This window comes from Zootoca vivipara, chromosome 17 (assembly GCF_963506605.1).
Source record: "Zootoca vivipara chromosome 17, rZooViv1.1, whole genome shotgun sequence".
NCBI lineage: Eukaryota > Metazoa > Chordata > Lepidosauria > Squamata > Lacertidae > Zootoca > Zootoca vivipara.
This window is the reverse complement of record NC_083292.1, coordinates 15980537-15999447: the sequence shown is the minus strand read 5'-3', so window position 1 is coordinate 15999447 and position 18911 is coordinate 15980537. Positions and strand designations below refer to the sequence as shown.

At 45.5% G+C, this 18911-nt stretch overlaps 1 protein-coding gene across 5 annotated transcripts in view; it reads right to left on the bottom strand.

Moving 5' to 3' along the window:
• Positions 1 to 18911, bottom strand: part of PATZ1 (POZ/BTB and AT hook containing zinc finger 1) — a 32785-nt gene that overhangs the window by 9127 nt on the left and 4747 nt on the right. For 2 of the 5 annotated variants that reach the window (XM_035098055.2, XM_035098057.2), the window contains exons 2-4: positions 13358 to 13421; positions 7053 to 7124; positions 2691 to 2862 (exon numbers count right to left, since the gene is read on the bottom strand). In XM_035098055.2, coding sequence (XP_034953946.1) covers positions 2691 to 2862; positions 7053 to 7124; positions 13358 to 13421 — 308 coding nt within the window. The remainder of the gene's footprint in view (positions 1 to 2690; positions 2863 to 7052; positions 7125 to 13357; positions 13422 to 18911) is intronic. The other 3 variants (XM_035098058.2, XM_035098063.2, XM_035098056.2) reach the window with 2 other exon arrangements.

Sequence of the window (18911 nt, the reverse complement as noted above, 5' to 3'; positions counted from 1 at the left end):
GCCATAATTGCAGTGGTCTGTTGCTCTGACATGTTTATGTTCTGTTGGCCAGCTTCCCAAAAACTGTAACCGATGGGGCTACACAATCTAATTCTGGCTCCTGGGGCATTATTCTGCTATTTTGCACTTTTTTAAAGGTTCTTTATTTGCTTCTTTTACTTACTCGTTTGTAAAAAAAAAAATTACCTTCCCCATTAACCTCCCAAAACCACAAGTATCCAAACTAGCTTACACAAGTATTTAGGACAATGTGAGCCACCCCATACACTACAGGCTGAACCCCTCTCCCCAAATCAGGGGTATCATCAGCAGACTTGGGGTGGGGGTGGGGGTGGTACTCTGCACATTCCTGGACAACCTCCCCAGAAGTTTCCTGGACTGGATTCATAAGGCTGGATTGCTATAACGTGCTCTCTGTGGGGCTGCCCTTGGGTCTGGTTCTCAAGATCCAGCTAGTGCAGAATGCTGTCGGGAGCTTCTGGTCGAGAACACGTGATACCACTGTTTAAACAGCAACACTGGCTACCCATCTTCTACTGAGCCAGCTTTAAGGTCCTGGTACATTTATTTACAAAGCCCTGAACAATTTAGGGATTGCCTAAATCCTTAAATCTGAGCTCAATCTCTGAGATCATCTGCAGGAGAATCGTTGGTTGTTTCCCGAATTGGTGAGGGTCATTTGACAACAGCAGCATCGTTGCCAACAGTCATTGGCCCAGTCCTGCAGAACACCCTGCCACTAGAGATTCAACGCTCGCCTTCTGTGCCTACCTGCCAAAAACTTTTCTATTCTGCCAGGCCTATGCAGACCATTAAGAATACACCCTTCCACAATCATTAATTTATGTATGTTTTTAACTTTTTAAAATATGGTTTTACTGTACGGTTTTATGTGTTTATCTGTGGAGGCGCACTTCCCTTTTTATGCGATGGCTACAGATGGGATTCGAAATTCGTGGAGGAAAGGGCTATCAACGGCTACGCGCTCCCTCCAGTAATTGGCAGCATTTTAAAATCAAGATGGCGGACAGAATCTTTCAAAACTCAGCTGATTTCAACCAACAGCAAGAATTTTCACTAAATTTTTGCATGATGGCTCCTTAGATGAAGCAGCTGGATTTTCTGTCTGTTCAGATGCAACTGGGCACCATTCCAAATCCAGATTGTGGAGTGAACCATTCAAAACTGCAGGGTTGTTTTTTTTTGTTGTTGCTTCTTGTAGACTTCCAGAGCAGCCCTGGGTATGAGGCTGTTCATATCTGATGGGAACAACCCACCCACAATCAAGGCAGGAGGCTGGACAAGATGACCGTTGGGAGGTCGCTTCCAACTCTACAACTCTATGATCCTAAGGCCATGTAGAGAGGCTGCAGGGACAGTCCCACACCTGAGCAAAACAACCCCTTTTTTAAGTGGTGCCTTTTAAAATGAACATCTGTAGACTCTTGTCTCACGAGCAGCTGAACCCAAACACAGGCTATCTGTACCCAGGTACAGAATAATGTGTGAACAACCCTTACAAAGCACACACACTCACAAGTGTGACGGATCATTTAACTCGTTTTAAAATGCTGGTAAATGGGAGTTGGGAAGGGGCTGAGGTGCTGATGAGAACCTGCTTTTGGGGTCTTGTGGGTATTTCGCAATGGGCGGGAATTTGCCCCTTCTCGCCTCCCTATCCCAAGAGACTTCATTCGCTTTTCAGACCCCACATTTCTTGATCACCTGGACCATCCTGCTCTCTGTCTGGAAATCTCCTAATCTGAAGATGGGAAAACATCATTCAACTGCTGAGGTGAATTGGTTCTGACCTCCACAGGTACTTCCAAGTGTTGTTTTTACTCAGTGAAAGGAATCGGGGTGTGGGAGACTAGTTGTTCGTCTGGGCCGCTCCAAGAAATTTCTACGGCCCTCATGATTTGATCCCTCAGAATCTGATAGTTGGCAGAGACGCGTTATTCATTTACTGCTTTTACACCCCACCTTTTTACTCCAAGGCGCTAAAAGATGGTGTACACCAGGCATCCCCAAACTTCGGCCCTCCAGATGTTTTGGACTACAATTCCCATCATCCCTGACCACTGGTCCTGTTAGCTAGGGATCATGGGAGTTGTAGGCCAAAACATCTGGAGGGCCGCAGTTTGGGGATGCCTGGTGTACACGGCTCTCCCTTTCCTCATTTAATCCCCACAACAATTTAATCCCCACAATGTTTAATAGATTACTGTGTTTTATTTTCTGTTGGAAGCCACCCAGAGTGGCTGGGGAAACCCAGCCAGATGGGCGGGGTATAAATAATAAATTATTATTATTATTATTATTATTATTATAACAGCCCTGTGAGGTCGGTTAGGCTGAGAGGCAGCGATTGTCACAACGATGAGTGGGGATGTGATCCCGGGTCTTCCAGGCCCTAGTCCAACCATTACACCACCTGACCCTCCAGGCTAGCCAAGGGGATGTGGCTGAGCGGGTGTGAGAGTTGAGGCAAGAGACCTGTAATAGTCCCACTTGTGCTCATGTGGCCAGCCGGCTACGGATGTGTTAGTGGGTCTCAAGAGCCAAGCTGATGCCAGCTGCAAAAAACCTGCCGTTCCTTCTTTTCTTGAAGAAGCCTTTTGCCCTAGTTCCCCTCCTCTCGCCCTGTGGATTCTCGTTTTGCCTGCTTTGCAAGAAGTTGCACTCATTACCTCTGTTGCAGATGGTACAGAAGTTGCTTGGTCCTTCGCTGTGCTTCTTCAGGTGGTCGGCCATGTACGCCGCCCGCAGGTACTTCCCGCAGACCTGGCACGGGACTTTGTCTTCGTGGCAGGCCAGGTGCGAGCGCAGCCGGTCCCGGGTGGCAAAAGAGGCGTTGCAGGTCTGTGGAGAGCAGCAAAACCCACATTAAACCCACAAACACACGTGCGTGCAGGCAGACACACACCGCTACTAAGGTCAACACTACGGTGACGTGAGGCTATTGATTTCAAGAGGGGCACCCGAAATCAACAAGCAGGCTCCCAGCACCTTCATTTATGATGGCAGAAACGTTTGAGGAGTCAAGCCCTGGCTTTGCCAAGTGCACCCCAGCTCAAGAAGCAAGCAAGCAGGTGCTGTTTTAGGGCACATCCCCAACTTGGTGGGGAGTTGTTTTGGACTACAAGTCCAATCAGCCTTAGCTGGAGCTGAAGGGTGTTGTAGTCCAAAACATCTGGAGGGCCCTGGCTTGGCCGAGGCTGCTCTAACCCATCAGCTTCTTGCAAACCTCAGGACCTCAGGTCAACACAGAGTGCTGTGGTATCCGGAAGGGCTTTTCCACACCCTACAGAGAGCTCCCCTCTACAGAATGAACAGAGAAGCAGAATGGGGCAGATAAGCTCCATGTATGCACTGAAACAACTCCAGAGCTCCTGACCAGAGGGGTGACAGCCTGGAGTGCTTAAATTTAATTTAAGTTAGTTTTATTGATCTCCCCTGCCATTAGGATTTCTTTAGATATCTTAATTATTCATGGCCTTCCTTGCCGCTCACTGTTCTTTTTAATCTTCTGTAAGCCACTTGGAACATTTAAAATAGAAAATTGGCCTGTAAATAAGTGCCCAATAAAACTCAGTACCCATGATTAGAATGGGCGTCTGAGCACATCCATTATTCAGAGGGAGCAGTTTAAATCACCAAGGCTACAACGACACAGCACCCAAAGTTCCCCTGGGGAATCCATTAGATTGCGGCACTTTGAAGAGGATAAATGCAATGCATTGCTTATGACTTTCTAAGGCTGCCTTCTCAAGATACTTTGGACTACAACTCCTATCAGCTGTGGCATCATACAGGGATGTTGGCTGGGGGCTGATGGGAGCTGTAGTCAAATATGGCTGCACTGGCTGGGGGCTGATGGGAGTTGTAGTCTAAACCATTTGGAGGGCACTGCATTGGGCAAAGGCTGTTCTAAGAAGCCAGGGCTCTTTTTGGTCTCCCCAAGTTAGCACCCTTTCGCTAGCTCTTCACAAACACTATATGCTCCTCACAATGAAGTGCTAGATGGTTCTACCAGGACGATCATGATCTAAGTAAGAGGGAGAAGATGGGAAGGATAGGAGGAGAGGTCCTCAAACAGCAGTAATGAGGCTGTGGTAAGGAAAGACGAATGAAGATGGGAGCAGGCAGGAAAGGGAAGGTGGTGGAGGAGAGAGAGGCCAAGCAGAAAGTGCCCCTGGGCCAGATGGAGAAAGGCAAAACTCCTGGGCATAGGGGAAAATCACACACAAGGCAAGTTAGGGGTGGGAAGGCAGAGGAATAAAGAGGGAAGATGACAGCCACAAGTAGCAGGAGAAAACTAAGAGCTGGAGGAGAGGCAAGGGAAGGCGAGAGGTCGTTCTAGAGAAGCCACCAGGGCTACGATTCAAAGGCAGTGCAGGAAAGCCACCGCAGGAGAGGCCATTGTGTGTGCAGAGTTAAGCTTCCTGCTAATCTCACTTTCCACAAAAATAAATAAAAGAGCCATGTTACTAGCCCTCATGGCTCTAAGGCAAGTGTATGTGCAGGGTGGAGAGTGGGCCTCCAGTGTTTCCCTATAGTATAAGCAGCAGCAGAATAGAAAAGGGGGGAATTCTCTAAAATGATAAACCAGACTATGCAATATCGATAGGAAATGGCTTCATTTGCATAATTTAGGCAAGCTTCAGAAGAATCCCTACAAGTGAAAGCCCCAGCTCAGGATGGAGGCCAACCCCTTCCTATTAAACGTCCTGCTCCCTTCAGTGCTCGTGTGATGGCACCCAACAGCCATGTTGGATCCTAGACTAGGGCTGCCTTCGTAATGCCCAAACCCGTCTCTTCTGGGCAGAGGGAGAAAAGGCTAAGAAGTTCCACAACAGGAACATCTGCCAGGGATTCCCGCTCTCCTTAGAATTCTAGAGTTCTGAAGATGATCAGGAGCCTAAGTTGCTGCCACATACAGAGACAAGACTCCTTGGTCCATCCAGCTTGGTACTGTTCACGCTGATTGGTACCAGCTCACCTTGGATTCAGGCAAGGGACATTTCCAGTCCTATGTGGAGATGCCACTGGGGAATTGAAGCTGGGACCTTCTGAGCTATGCCCCTTCCCTATCAGTGTTACAGTTACTGAAGCTGGCCCTTAAATGATGCAGAATAGTGTTAACAGACACATCATTGTATAAATAGCCTGAAGCAAGTTCTCATGGGCGTAGGCGGGGGGGGGGGGGCAGGAGGGGGCAGTTGCCCCCCTAGAAGCAGGGCCGCTGGCCAGCCTGCCCCGCTGCCCGGTGCCGTCTCCCTTCTCCCTGGCTGGCTGTGGGGCGGGTGGAGGGAAAGCCCCAGAGCCGCGCAAAGCGTTTGGCTGGCGTTCCCTCCGCCCGCCCCACAGCCAGCTGGCTAGAGGACGTCTCCCTTCTCGCTGGCTGTGGGGCGGGTGGAGGGAAAGCCAGCCAAATGCTTTGCGCGGCTCTGGGGCTTTCCCTCCACCCGCCCCACAGCCAGCCGGCTAGAAGGGACGTCTCCCTTCTCCCTGGCTGGCTGTGGGGCGGGTGGAGGGAAAGCCAGCCCAACACTTTGTGTTTGGCTGGCTTTCCCTCCACCCGCCCCGGCGATCATGGAGGGGGAGGAGGGGATCGGAACAGCCCGATTTCGGGCTGATCCTGGCGCCCCCTCGCCCCTGCCGATCACGGAGGGGGTCGGAGCAGCCCGATTTCAGGCTGATCCTGGCGCCCCCTCGCCCCTGAACGACCATGGCTTTCCTTGCCCCACTGTGGCCCCTCACCTCCTGTGCCTTGGCCCCGCCCCTTGCCCCCCTAATTTTGATCCTGGCTACGCTCCTGCAAGTTCTGTTGTTGCTGCTGCTTTTTTAAAAAAAAGGAAAGAAATGAAGATAGATCACTGTTTTCTCTTAGTTAGAAGAGACCTTAGGTCAGGTCCCTTGGTGAATAGGCAAGGCACTAAGCGGAAAGTTCTGCCCCCCCCCTTGCAGGATCCAGACCAGAGCAAGGCAATAAAAAAACACAAAATTATTTGTGATTTGTCCCATGAATAGATTCCACTAAGAAATGACTCTGACATTACAAAAAGCTGTTCAAGTCAGAAACAGATGTAAAAATTCAAAGTATAACCACTTGGACATTGCGCTGAGCAAAAGAGGGGCAGCTTTCATTGAGCAAAAAAATATACTGTTTGGGCACAGAGACTTTAGAAAGGGTTCCGACACAAGCGATACCCACTGTCGTTTTAAAAGTGCATTTTGCATAACCAATGGACGAGAGGAAAGAAATCCACTGTAGTTCCGCAACACAACCAGGGAACTGATTACCTGTGGGAAACCGATAGCAGTTCCTATGATGCAGTCTAAAATATATAACTCTCTGGGCTGTTAGGACAAGTGTTCAGGTATAATTTCAAAATGACTAAGTAACAGGCACATTCAGAACTATAAAGAGGAAAACAGAGAAACACAGCAAGCCTTACTCATGGAAAAGACGCCAAAGGAGTGAACTTCAGAACAACCCGCTGGGAAGTTCTCCTGCATAAGCTCCATGGCAGAGCTTGTGCAGCAGAAAGTCCCAAGAGGCTGAGTCTACTTTGCTACCATTATGCCACATAGCTCACTGGAAAGAACAACAGGCATCAAGTGATTTGTTGCTGCATTTAATTTGCTTATTTCTTTTCAAGCCAGGCATTATGGAGCCCATTCTCGATCACAGTTAGCTATTGAGCAGACTGGCAAAAAATCATTCTTTCAAAGAGAACGAGAAAAATACAGAAAAAGTCCAGAAAGCCTAAAATCAGAACTGAAAAGAAAAAGAAAACAAGAGACAATACAAACAGCTTTGAAGGAAACTAAACATTTCAAATTTTAAGAGGTTAATGTCTTTAAAAATACAACATAAGGTTATCAGAGAATGCTGTTAATAAATAATAATAATAATAATAATAATAATAATAATAATAATAATAAAGGAAAACTCCAGTGCTTTCCTGTCAAGCATTGCAAAGGCAGATAAATATACTAAAAATAGAGAAGTTTTTTAAAAAAAATAAACAGTGTTTAAGAAATACCTCTTGAAGTTTCAACTGCTCTAGGGATGTAGATGTCTCTGAGCTTATTCCATGGAGGCTGGCAATTTCCTGCTAATAGGCAGGAAGTAAGAGAGATTAGATAAGGAAGAAACTCATTCTGCAATGAAATCATTTGGGAAAAGCACGAGTTTTCTGAATGCTGATTTTTAACTTTTTATTTTTCAGGGAATACAGGTCTAGCTTGCTTGAGAATCAGGTTTTGTCTCCTAATGCTGAAGATGGCCGGATGCTACCTTAAATGTGGCAGGTAAAAAGGGAAATTACCCAAGGAGATGGCCCCACAATTAAAAATGAAAGCAAGTTAATTTCTTCTTCCACGCTCCAATCAAAACTGCGAACTTCTATACCTGCCTTTGACAACATGGTACCCTCTAGAAGTTCTGGATTACCAGTTCCATCAGCTCCAGCTCCGGACATTTTGGGCTACAACTCCCAACCGCCCCTGCCGTGCTGGAACAGTTAATATGGCTGTGCTGGTTGGGAACGATGGGGAGTCATAGACCAAAACGCCAGAAGGGCTGCACAAATCTTCTGCACAAATTGTGGAGCGCGCCCACATCGAGGTGCCAGTTCATGCAAATCACACTTCTGCATGAGCCGACTCTGTCCACAAGGCCGAATCTTGCCAAGAACAGTTGCATTTGGGGGGGGGGGCGGCCACAGTGTGCATGGGAGAGCTCCCCCCACCCATGTTACACCCAATTGATCTTCATTATCTTGGTCGGTCTGGGGTCTCACACATGGTGGCGAAGGCAGAGCAATTCCAATTCTGGCTGCAGCAGAATCAGTAGCATTCCAGGTTTTCCTTCTGCGGCTGAGTTTTAAAAGATCCAGGCACTGATGGGGGTGGAGTGGAAGATGACACCCATTAACCCCTTGGATTCCCCCCTCCCCTTCTCCCATGAAAAAACTCATCCGATGCACTTTTCCGTTCTGCCCATCCTCGCTCTTAAGGTGACCAGGTGAACTGGCCGGCTGAGTCCCACCTGGTGTCAACACTAAGAGCAGCGAGATCCAAGTTCCTGATGGGTGGTCCCTGCGCAAAGACTGCCCTTCCAGACCCTGATTCAGCTCCAAGTTAAAATTAGATAAGGAAAATATATTTGACCTTGCTGCTGGAAATGGATGGTGGGTTGTAGAGCCAGTGTGGGCGAGAAACAACACGATGATCGTTAAATGATGACTCACTTAACGAACCTTTCTATGGCAGCCTTCCCAAACATGGCACCCCTGTCCTGGGGTCGGGAATCTCCAGTCTGTGGCTTAGCTCTGGCCCCCCAGGCCTCTCCATTGAGCTCAAAAGGCTGTTTCTCCAAAACCACACCTTATTATCATATATGACGTCAGCTGTGGGGCAAATTCTGGCGTGGCTACAAAGGAAGAATTGGGAGCTTAAAGTGAGCTCCTGGTTGTTCTTTTGCTGGCGGAAGCCACACTGATTCAAGAAATTTCCACTAAACTGGTGTTGATGGGGATATACCGGTAACTTTATTTAGTCGTTTCATTGCAAACTGAATAGTAATTACTGAAGCAGCAAAACTCCCTGAGCCACGTTTCCCAAAGGCTTGGGAACCTCTGCACAACCAAATTTGAGAGGTGGGCAGGACAACCCACCTGTCAATCATCTGGTATATTATAATGATGTCAGGTGACTTGAGCGTTTGGTTGTCCTGCAGCGGTGGGCCGAGATATGACTCTTGCCCTGGGTGATGGATGCTTGTACAACAAGTGACACTAATTCCATTTAGCACTTTCCCCTTAAAAAGGCAGGCACAAGTGTAGAGAAAGTCGTCTTTGCCATAGTTATATTTCTCTGTAATTATAGCTGTTGGGGATTTATGTATTTGCACAAAAGGGAGGTGCACTGCCTTGAGTGGACACTAGAGAGCGCTAAACCCAGATGTCTGTACAGTACTTGTTATTTCAAGACACCTGTGCAAAAGACAGGGTGCAATTAATAAAGCTCAATCTGGGTAGCCAAATACAGTGAAAATATATTTTAAGAAATAAATCTCAGACCAAAATTTGAATGCAGCAAAATAATGGTGTTGGGTAGGAAAAACCAACAGCCACATGAGTTCTTTTGCACTGAGATACTTAACTCCTAGTTAGGCGATGGGAAAATATAAATAAATAAATAAATATAAAATATAACTAAAAAAAAAAACCTAAAAAAATATGGTGCAAAGAGAAGAATTTCTATTTTGCACGGCACTGGTAGAATTGCATGCTTTTGAGAAATCTGATGGGTTCAGTTCAGAAATGGAAGGTAATCTTGAAAGATAATAAGGGCTGTTCCGGTTAAGGTCAGTTGGCACCCAAACAGTTGCCAACTGACCAGAAGAAAAAAAAAACACCCACCACCCAGTTCTTCTGCCTTTAACAGTTAGCAGCTTCATCTAAAGAAATCAGCAGGGCAAGGTTTTCACAGCAGGGAGATGAACGCAGCCACTTTATAATGTTAAACCCCTGTTAAAAGGCACAGCAGGTTAAATAAGTTGTCAACTTGAATTTACTGGCCATTTGCAACACACCTTAATGCTTCATCTGCTCTTGAGCAGCTTCAGGACTGAAGCCTAAGGAGAACCGCTAATTATGATATTAAAATTTGCAGGTCATATAAATACAGACTGATGAACACAAATATAAAAAAGATGTATTTTAAAAAATAATTCCCATAAACACCCTTAATGGGATCTTCAGGATGCCTTGCTAAGTATCAGTTATCCCCAGCTGAACTGAAAAAAGTTATATTTTTCTCATGCCAACCAACACATAGCTATGGATCGTCTTCCCAAACTGGGTGCTCTCCAAATGTTTTTGGCTCCAAAACATCTGGAAGATGCCAGGTTAGGTGGTGGTGGTTGCCAGAGATTATTTTAAGCCCCTTAATCTAACTGGGGTTAAATAGCTCAATTGTCTTTAATATTTTACGGTGTTTGAGGTGCTAAGATCTTCACAACTTCTGGAGGGTTTTTTGGGGGGGAGGTGTTGTCAAACATATATTTAAGATTACAAAGACCTTTGGGTGGGGGGCCAACTTAAATAAAAAACAGTGGGGAGGAAAGGGATTACAAAAAGTCAACCCAGTTTATTCCCCATACTGTAGGGTGCAAATTGTAGAGCTAGCCAGTGGTTAGGGGTGAGTGAGGCTCCAGATGAAATCAGCTGTCTTTGCCCAGACTTTGACATCTTTAGCAAGTCTGCAAGCCTTGCATAGGAAGACACACAGCTGTGTCTTATATTGAGTCAGATTACCAGTCCATGTGGGTCAGCATTGTCTACACCCGTGGTTCCCAACGTGGGGCAATTTTATTTTTAAGGGGAGCAATTTGAGAATGAGTTATTAACAGTCAATGGCCTTTTAGGCTTCTTCCATGTGAATAGGAGTTCACTTTTTGAATAATAAGAATTATAAGTCACAGGGGGGAGGGCATCAGGATTTTTAGAGATGCTTAGGTGGGGCGTGGCCAGAAAAGGTTGGGAACCACTGGTCTACACTGACTGAGTCTACACTGACTCCAGGGTTTCAGGCAGATGGCAATTCCAATCCTGTGCCAGGGACTGATCTTGGAACCCTTTAATGGAATGCTCTTCCTTTTAAAAATATACTAAGTCAGATGCTTGGTCCACCTAACTCATCGTTCATGACACTGACCGGCGAAAGGTGGCTCTCCCAGCTTTCAGATAGGGGACATTGCCACCTGCCTTCAGAGATTGAACCTGGGACCTACTGATGGGGTAGGAGAGCTGGGGGGGGAATCACATCTGGCAACCAATGCACCTCTTTGGCGTCAGATAGTACATGGGTAGAAGAGTCTAAAAAGCCCATGGCATGTTTTGCTGTGAGTTCCTTAAAAAATTATATAGGTAAAGGTAAAGGGACCCCTGACCATTGGGTCCAGTCGTGACCAACTCTGGGGTTGCACGCTCATCTCGCTCTATTGGCCGAGGGAGCCAGCGTACAGCTTCCAGGTCATGTGGCCAGCATGACAAAGCCGCTTCTGGCAAACCAGAGCAGCACACGGAAACGCCATTTACCTTCCCGCTGGAACGGTACCTATTTATCTACTTGCACTTTGACATGCTTTTGAACTGCTAGGTTGGCAGGAGCTGGGACTGAGCAGCGGGAGCTCACCCCGTCGCGGGGATTTGAACCGCTGACCTTCTGATCGGCAAGCCCTAGGCACTGTGGTTTAACCCACAGCACCACCCGCATTCCTAAATTTATATAGAATTAACGCTAAATAAAAAGTAATTTATTTAGCATAAATTTATATAGAGTTAATGCTAAATAAATTACTTCTGGTAAATGAGTACCAAAGCCACTAGAGGGCCGTGAAAATTTGTGTCCTGGGCTTTTTAGACTCGTCTACCCTTGTACCATCTGAAACCAAAGGGCCGCAATGGTTGCCAGATGTGAAATGTATTGGCATTATTTTTGGCTCTCCTGCCCCACTATTCTGCAGGAACCCATAAGCTTTCTTCACCTTACTACTGACTGTAGTCTACAAGGAGCTCTGGGTGCCTTCTCTCTCCCCCTCTCTTTCCCAAAGTTTGCATTTGTAGCTGTTGCTACTGATTTTCTATTTTTTAACAACCCGCAGCTTTACAAAGAAGCAGATCATACTCTTGACAAAATGGCTGCGCTCAACCCTTGCATCTGCATTCCCCCCCCCACACCTGGTGACAGCTGCTTCAGCAGAATCCTTACAGATGGCCATTTAAAATATATTAAGTTTAGGTAAGGAACTCACAGCAAAACATGCCATGGCATTAAAGATCACATCCCACGCCCCCAAGAGAAAAGAGTAAAGGCTGTGATATCAATACTTCGCCATAGTAGTTCATGTGCTGGATTACTGCAATGAGCTCTATGTGGGGCTTCCCTTGAGCTCGATCCGGAAGCTGCAGTTAGTGCCGAATGCTGCAGCGCAATTGTTGACAGGAGTGAGGCCATGTCAGCATATACCACCTGGGCTCCGAGATCTGCACCTGCTGTACAATTTGCTACTGGGCCAAATTCAAGGCGTTACTGTTACCGTAGTATTTAAAGCCCTCAACAACTTGGGACAGGTTTACCTGCAAGATTGCCTTATCTCATCCACATCCACTTGACTGTTTCCATCGCAGGTGCCACATAAGACACATTCTGCATCTGTGAGAAATCATTTTTTGTGTGCTTACACTTTGGAACTCCCTGCCTATTGACACCAGGCAGGTTCCCTTGCTGTGCTCTTTCTTGCGCCTGCTACAAACATTTTTGTTCCGGCAAGGGCCATCCAGAAACAGAACATTGATGTATGTTTTAATCTGTTTTGAGTTTTGAGTTAAAATTGCTGATTTTAGCTTTTGGATGTTCCAAGAGTTCTTTTAACTGATAGTTTTATTGTTTTGTAAACTGCTTTGAGGCTGGCTTTTCTCTTTTGATGTTCAAGCAGTGTATAAATTTCATGAAACAAGCAATCAAGCAAACATGCCTGTCTCGTATGTGACCATCTTTTTACCGCTCAGGAAGGTGAAGGGTGGCAGAGCCCAGCTGAATCAGGTCACCGGTAGAGCAGCTAGCAGAAACGCCCATCGTGTCTTAAGCCTTAGCTGGGCTTTTGAGTCGCCCCTTCCCCGCAAGGAGCTTGCCTCCTCCCTGCAGCAAGTCCAGGGGAGTTTATTGTTCTTCAAATCCAAGCAGAAACAGCTACGTTAACTGGGAAAGGAAGGAAGAAAAAAACAGCCCACCGCCTCCCCCAAAGCCATGTCACAGTTGAATTTGAGCAATGCTCTGTGTGTCCCCTTGCTAGGAAAAAAAAAAGAAGAGGGTGGGGGGAGCTTCCAATTTTGCTCAGTGCGATGTTCAAAGGTGGTGGTGGGGGGCAGAGGAATCCACAAAAAATGCGTTCAGCAGCTAACTGGAATTTCCCTAAAATCAAGGAGGGACCTTGAGAGCCCACCTGTTGATGGGCAGCCAGGACAAAGAGAGAAAAGGCTGACTGCAGAGAGAAACGGTTGATCGCCTAGGGCGAGCTGAGCAGAGACAAACACTACAAAGGTAGGGATGAGAGTGGAGGGGCAGGGGGAGGACAAACCATACGAGGGAGGGGAAGAGAAGCAGATGACATTGGGAAGAGGGTGGGGGGAAGGGGGGGAAGGAGTGGAGCGTCTCTAGAACAAGTTTACAAGGAGCACGGTAAATCCCAAGTGTACAGAAGGCGGCTTGCATCTCCACCACCTTCTTGAGAGGCTTCCTCCCCATCATCACAGACCCTCCTCCACCCAGTAGTTCCTACCTGACATTTGTGAGGTCTCTCTGATGTGTGCACTTGTTTGATGTGCCCGTTCAGATGGTCAGGCCTTGAGAAAGGGGACGAAAAGAGAGATAAGCTGGAGTTAGGTCTGCAGCATCTATTGTAACCAAACACAACAGAGGTTTTCTAGATTGGTGGTTCCCAAACACTTTCGGGCCACCTCTCCCCCTTGGTTCTTTAAAGCCATCGCCAGCATCCCCTAACCTATAAAAACAAAGCAGTTTTCAGAATAGCAGTTCACACAACCCAATAAAGAAGATAATAATAACACAATCAAATTCAGAACTGTAAGAATTACCGTATTTTTCTGTCTGTAAGACGACCCCATGTATATTTTGGGGGACTCAGATTAAAGAAAATGGGGGAAATGGCACCATGTATAACAGGCATGTCCAACAGGTAGATCGTGATCTACCAGTAGATCACTGGATGTCTGTGGTAGATCACTGGCTCCCCCCAAAGAAGCTGAACAACTTAGGCTCCCATAAAAAAACTCAACATTTTGGCCCTTCACCCCCCCAAATCGGGCCTTCCCTCTTCCCTAAAAAAAGCTCAACAAGTTTGACCTGAACCCCACATAACGGGGCTTTCCTTCCTAATAAAAAAAGCTCAAAAACTTTGACCTGAACACCCAAGAAATGGGCTTCCCTCTTTCCTTAAAAAAAAAAGCTCAAAAACTTTGACCTGAACCCCCTAAAAGGGGGTAGATCACTGCCAGTCTTTAACTCTGTGAGTAGATCGCAGTTTCTTGGGAGTTGGCCACCCCTGATGTATAAGATGCCCCTAATTTTTGACATTATTTTTAGGGGGAAAACCTAGTCTTATACATGGAAAAATACGGTAACTGCACATTTGTTCCAAATTTCAGTTAAAACTATTTAGTTTAATTCAACAAAATTGTTGAATTTGATCCAGTGATACCAGTCTGGTAGTCATTTACACTTCCAGCGCACCAACAAAATATAGAAATGCAATATAATATCAAACATTAAAATTTTTCCTATAGAGGGCTGCCTTCAGCTGTCTTCTAAAAGCCAGATAGCTAGTTGTTGATCAGTTGGGAGGGCGTTCCATAGGGTGGGCAGTTTGGGAACCACTGATTTAATTGCTCCACAGAAACCAATGGGATTCAAGTTGGACATCAAGAAGGTTGCAAACATAGTACAGTTACAGTACAGCTGGGCACACCAACAGAGTCTGGGGGACACAATCACACCCCCACAAGCAGTACAGTTTTAAGAAGGGGCCAGCTGCCACTTACAGAAAACAAAGTGTGAAACATTGGCTGAGTTAATATTTTTTGAAATATTAACTTTTTGCTGGCTGGTTGCTGCTGCTTCACAAAAAAAAAATAGCACCAATGGGAGCAGGGAGGGAGACACACCTAGACACTCGCACACCCACAAGCAGTACACACACAGAGATGGAGGGGAAATGACAGAAGATGGTCAAATGCCAAAGGGAGGTGTCTGTCTGTTGTTTTTTACTAACCCCAGTTTATGTTTTTAGAGGGGGGGAGGGCTCCAGAAGTTTGAACCTGCAGGGTCTAAGCCAACTACCAGCCTGGCCCCTTTAAGCAAGAGCCTTGAGGGAAGAAGTCCCTGCTTGCTGTTTGCTGAGACCTAACTGGTTCTCAAAGCTCTGTTTGGAGATATCTGCTGGCCAATGTTTGAGTAGTGATTTGTAGCTATATCTTGCTGCTGCAGGAGACAGCGAAGAGGTGCAAGTTAGCAAGGGCTGCACACACAGCAAGAAGCATCAGCTTCCTGGTTTTTCCAATATTGTGATTTTTGAATACCACTGTGACACATGCGATAAATTGCAAAGTCGCTTTTTAAAAAAACGGTTATCGCGATTCGATCTAAAACCCAATATCAGACGATACATCGATTTATAGCACTGCCCTAATCTCCAGCATCAAGAGCTGCTTGCCTGGGGATCACTGAATCTGGACTGTTTTCACGCACTAACACCACATCCTGTAGAATTCTATCAGTTATATTTTATCTGTACAAATGGAATGAATGTCAGGAACCAAAAATGCTTTTTCTGCGCTGCCTGAGCAGGAACAGTCACCATTAAGAAAAAGAGTTCAGAATGGGCCAATATATATGTGGGCTGTCTCAGGATCAAACGACTTTTTTTCTTTAAGTTCTCAAAGTTCTTAGATTGTCATCTGAGATAGCCAGATGTTTAACTGAGAGACAGTCAGGCCATCATTTGAAGAATAAGACTTTAGAGCCGTCTTGCCCCAAAATGGTAACTAGACATTCTGTTTTGGCGACCGTAACCTTGCTTTAAGGAGCCATTTGGCACCTACCTTTTATATCTGAGTTTCTAACACTGTTTGGACACAATCCCAAGGCAGAGAGGACCTCCATGATACAGAAGCCTTCTCCCTAAAACCTGGGGCCCTACTAATGTTTGGGTCCACGACTCCCACCAGCCCCAGCCTGTATGCAGTTGTAGTCCAAAACATCTGGAAAGTATTAGGGGAGGCTGTTCTATAGCACTTTGACACACCCACACCCCAACCATAGTGCAACTGAAAACAGGATTGGTGATAATGTCTGGTCTGTTTCCCTAGCGTCACCAAAGCAGATCCCAAAACGCTGCTGGTTTTTCCTGGTGGGAAGAAAGCTCGGCATTGTCCGAGACCAAAAGCTGCTTGGAATGAATGAGATTATCTCCCCCTCTCTGTCTTCTCACAACGGCTTTTCTGTCCTCAGCCAATTACATGCAGCTCAGCAGAATTCGCCCTCCAGGAAAGCGTGCAAATAGGGCAGATCCCCAATTAAGCTGCTCAACCTGATGGGAAAGGCAGGTGAGCTGAAGTAGCCCAACCGGAGGGTCTGGTTTGGGCCTGAAATGCGCCCCTGTGATCCAAGGCTCCTCCAGATTCCCACCCCCACCCCGCGAAATCAGCCCCTCGTTTTAAGAGCCACTGTGAATGTTGAAACAGATTTTTAACGCACCCATACCCGGGAGCAAGTCCCACCAAGTCGGTTTGCTGACTTATTTCATAGAATCACAGAATTGCAGAGGTGGAAGGGACTCAAAAGGCTCATCTAGACCAAGCTCCTGCAATGCAGGAACCACAGCTATTTTGTTTTTACTTATCTTTTTTTTTTTTTGCTAATTATTATATTACAGTACTTCTAAAAAACATTTCTAAACTGCTTAATGTTGAAAAATCCCTTTGGATTTGGGTTTGCCTTAAGAGGTATACAAGAGCACAACTTAGAAACAATATTATAAACAATAATAAAACCAGATCATACAACATAAAAACAGCATTATTAAAACAGAAATTCGGGGACAACGGGGCCCAAGCTTGCAGGCCAGGGAAAGCTTAGGCAAAAAACCCACACTATTTCAACGGGGGTGGGGTGGGGGAGATGCTGCTTCTGGGCAAGTATGCAAAGAACAAGACAGCTTTCCTCTGAATCAAGAAATTTTAGTCCATTCATTGCTGCCATCCTATATCCACTTACATAGCAATAAGCACCACTGAACCCGAAGGGACTTTTGCGCATGCAAAAATCTTACCCTGCCCCCTTATTGAGAAGCAAGTTCTCCTTATTTTATTTGATGCTCCTGCCAAGGGAATCTGCTGAACTGCAGCCTTCCTTGTAGTCTGCTAATAATTGCCCTTTTGCAATGCCTTGCCTATTTTTCTTTTTTCTTTTTTTAAGGGAGCATGTGCTAATAGACCTCCTTCCCAAAGTCTCTCCCTCAAATGGCAGGGAATCAATTTTGGGGGGAGTGGGGAGAGAAAGCCAACACCTCTTCTAAAATGGTGTATAATTAAAACAGAGGGGGCACTTTATGAATCATCAGGAAAGTCTTTAAGTGGTTGTTTATAATTTTAGCAAACACAAATATAGTCCAATTTCTCTTTTCCTAAAGGGATCTTTAGGATGTAATGTGCCTTTCTCCTGTATATTTTCAACCAACTAAGGGGGGGAAACAAACATGTTGATGTTTTAAAATCAACAGGTAGCACTTTGCACAACAAAGAGAAACATGATTGCTAAATATCTGCATATCAAGGTGCTGTAAAAAGGCACACCTACAGAAGGAAATCTAAAAAGCTGAAAATCCTCCTTTCTTAAGTTACCATAATATTGAGCAGTCAACATTTCTGAAAAGCAGGAGTGTGGTGCTTTTTTTTTAGAAAGACATAAATTGCCCATAATGCAGTTGCTGTCAAATTTATGTTACTAAATTTCCTCACAAACGAAGAGGAAATGAAGTGTTTTATTTGCCTCCAGCCTAAAAGTATTACATGCTTTCCCAAATAAGTTTCAAACATAAACAATCCCAGAAAAATCTTGCCTCTAAATAAAGATAGGTGTTCAAAGACTTTAAATACCCTGGTTCTAAATGTACTTGCTTTCGTACAAGTATTTTTATTACTTGCAGGAATATAACACCCCAATCTTAACCATGCTTACTCAAAAGTAACTTCCATTTTTATCAAATGAATTTACTTCCAGCTTGTGGGTATGATCCCGAAAACCTTTGGTTAACAACAACAACAACACCTTTATTGTCAATGTACAACCTGTGTATGAATTCCCCTGAACTCACTGAGATTTGTTTCACAGAAACTCACACAGTACAATCCTATGTTTACTTGGTCACCAGGAAACTTCACTGGGTTCAATGGAAGCAAGCAGGTTGAGAGTTGCAGCCCAAATCAGTGTGTACACCTGGCTGATTCAGCAAAACACCTGTCAACATTTTGTGCTCCAAGTGGTTAAGGCATAGATCAATCTTTACTTTTAAATCCACCCAACGGAAAAATGCTCCTTTAGTTAGAGTGTGGTGCTAATAATGTCAAGGTTGCAGGTTTGATCCCTGTGCAGTGTTTTTTTGGTAGAAAAATACTGTAGGTGCCGGTACTCACCATGAAGTTGTTACAGTAAGTGCCACACCTTTTAACAATAAAAAAGAGGTGCCAATACTACGTACCCTTGAGGGCACGGCCTGTATGGGACAACTACATATAGTGGTGCCTCGCTAGACGAAATTAATTCGTTCCACGGGTCTTTTCTTATAGCGAAAAATCCGTCTAGCAAATCCCATAGGAATGCACTGAATTTTCTTCGACTTTTTTTTTGCCCATAGGAACGCATTAATTGAATTTCAATGCATTCCTATGGGAAACCGCGATTCGCTAGACAAATTTTTCGTAAAACGCATTCGTCTAGCGAGGCAAGCTCCACTCGAAAAATCATTTCGTTAAGCAAAAATTTCATTAAGCAGGGCATTCGTTAAGCGAGGCACCACTGTATTCCTGTACTGCAGGGGTTGGACTAGATCCTCAGGGTCACTTCCAACTCTACAATTCTGTGATTCTATTACGTACTTCTGTATGCCTCTGAATGCCAGTTGCTGGGAATCACAAATGGGATAGTGGCTGTTGCACTCAGAAACTGCTTGTGAGCTTCCCAGAAGGATATGACCGGCCACTGTGAGGACAACCCAGGAGGGTTCTCTTTATGTTAGAGTTTTAGTCTTGTTCTTATTT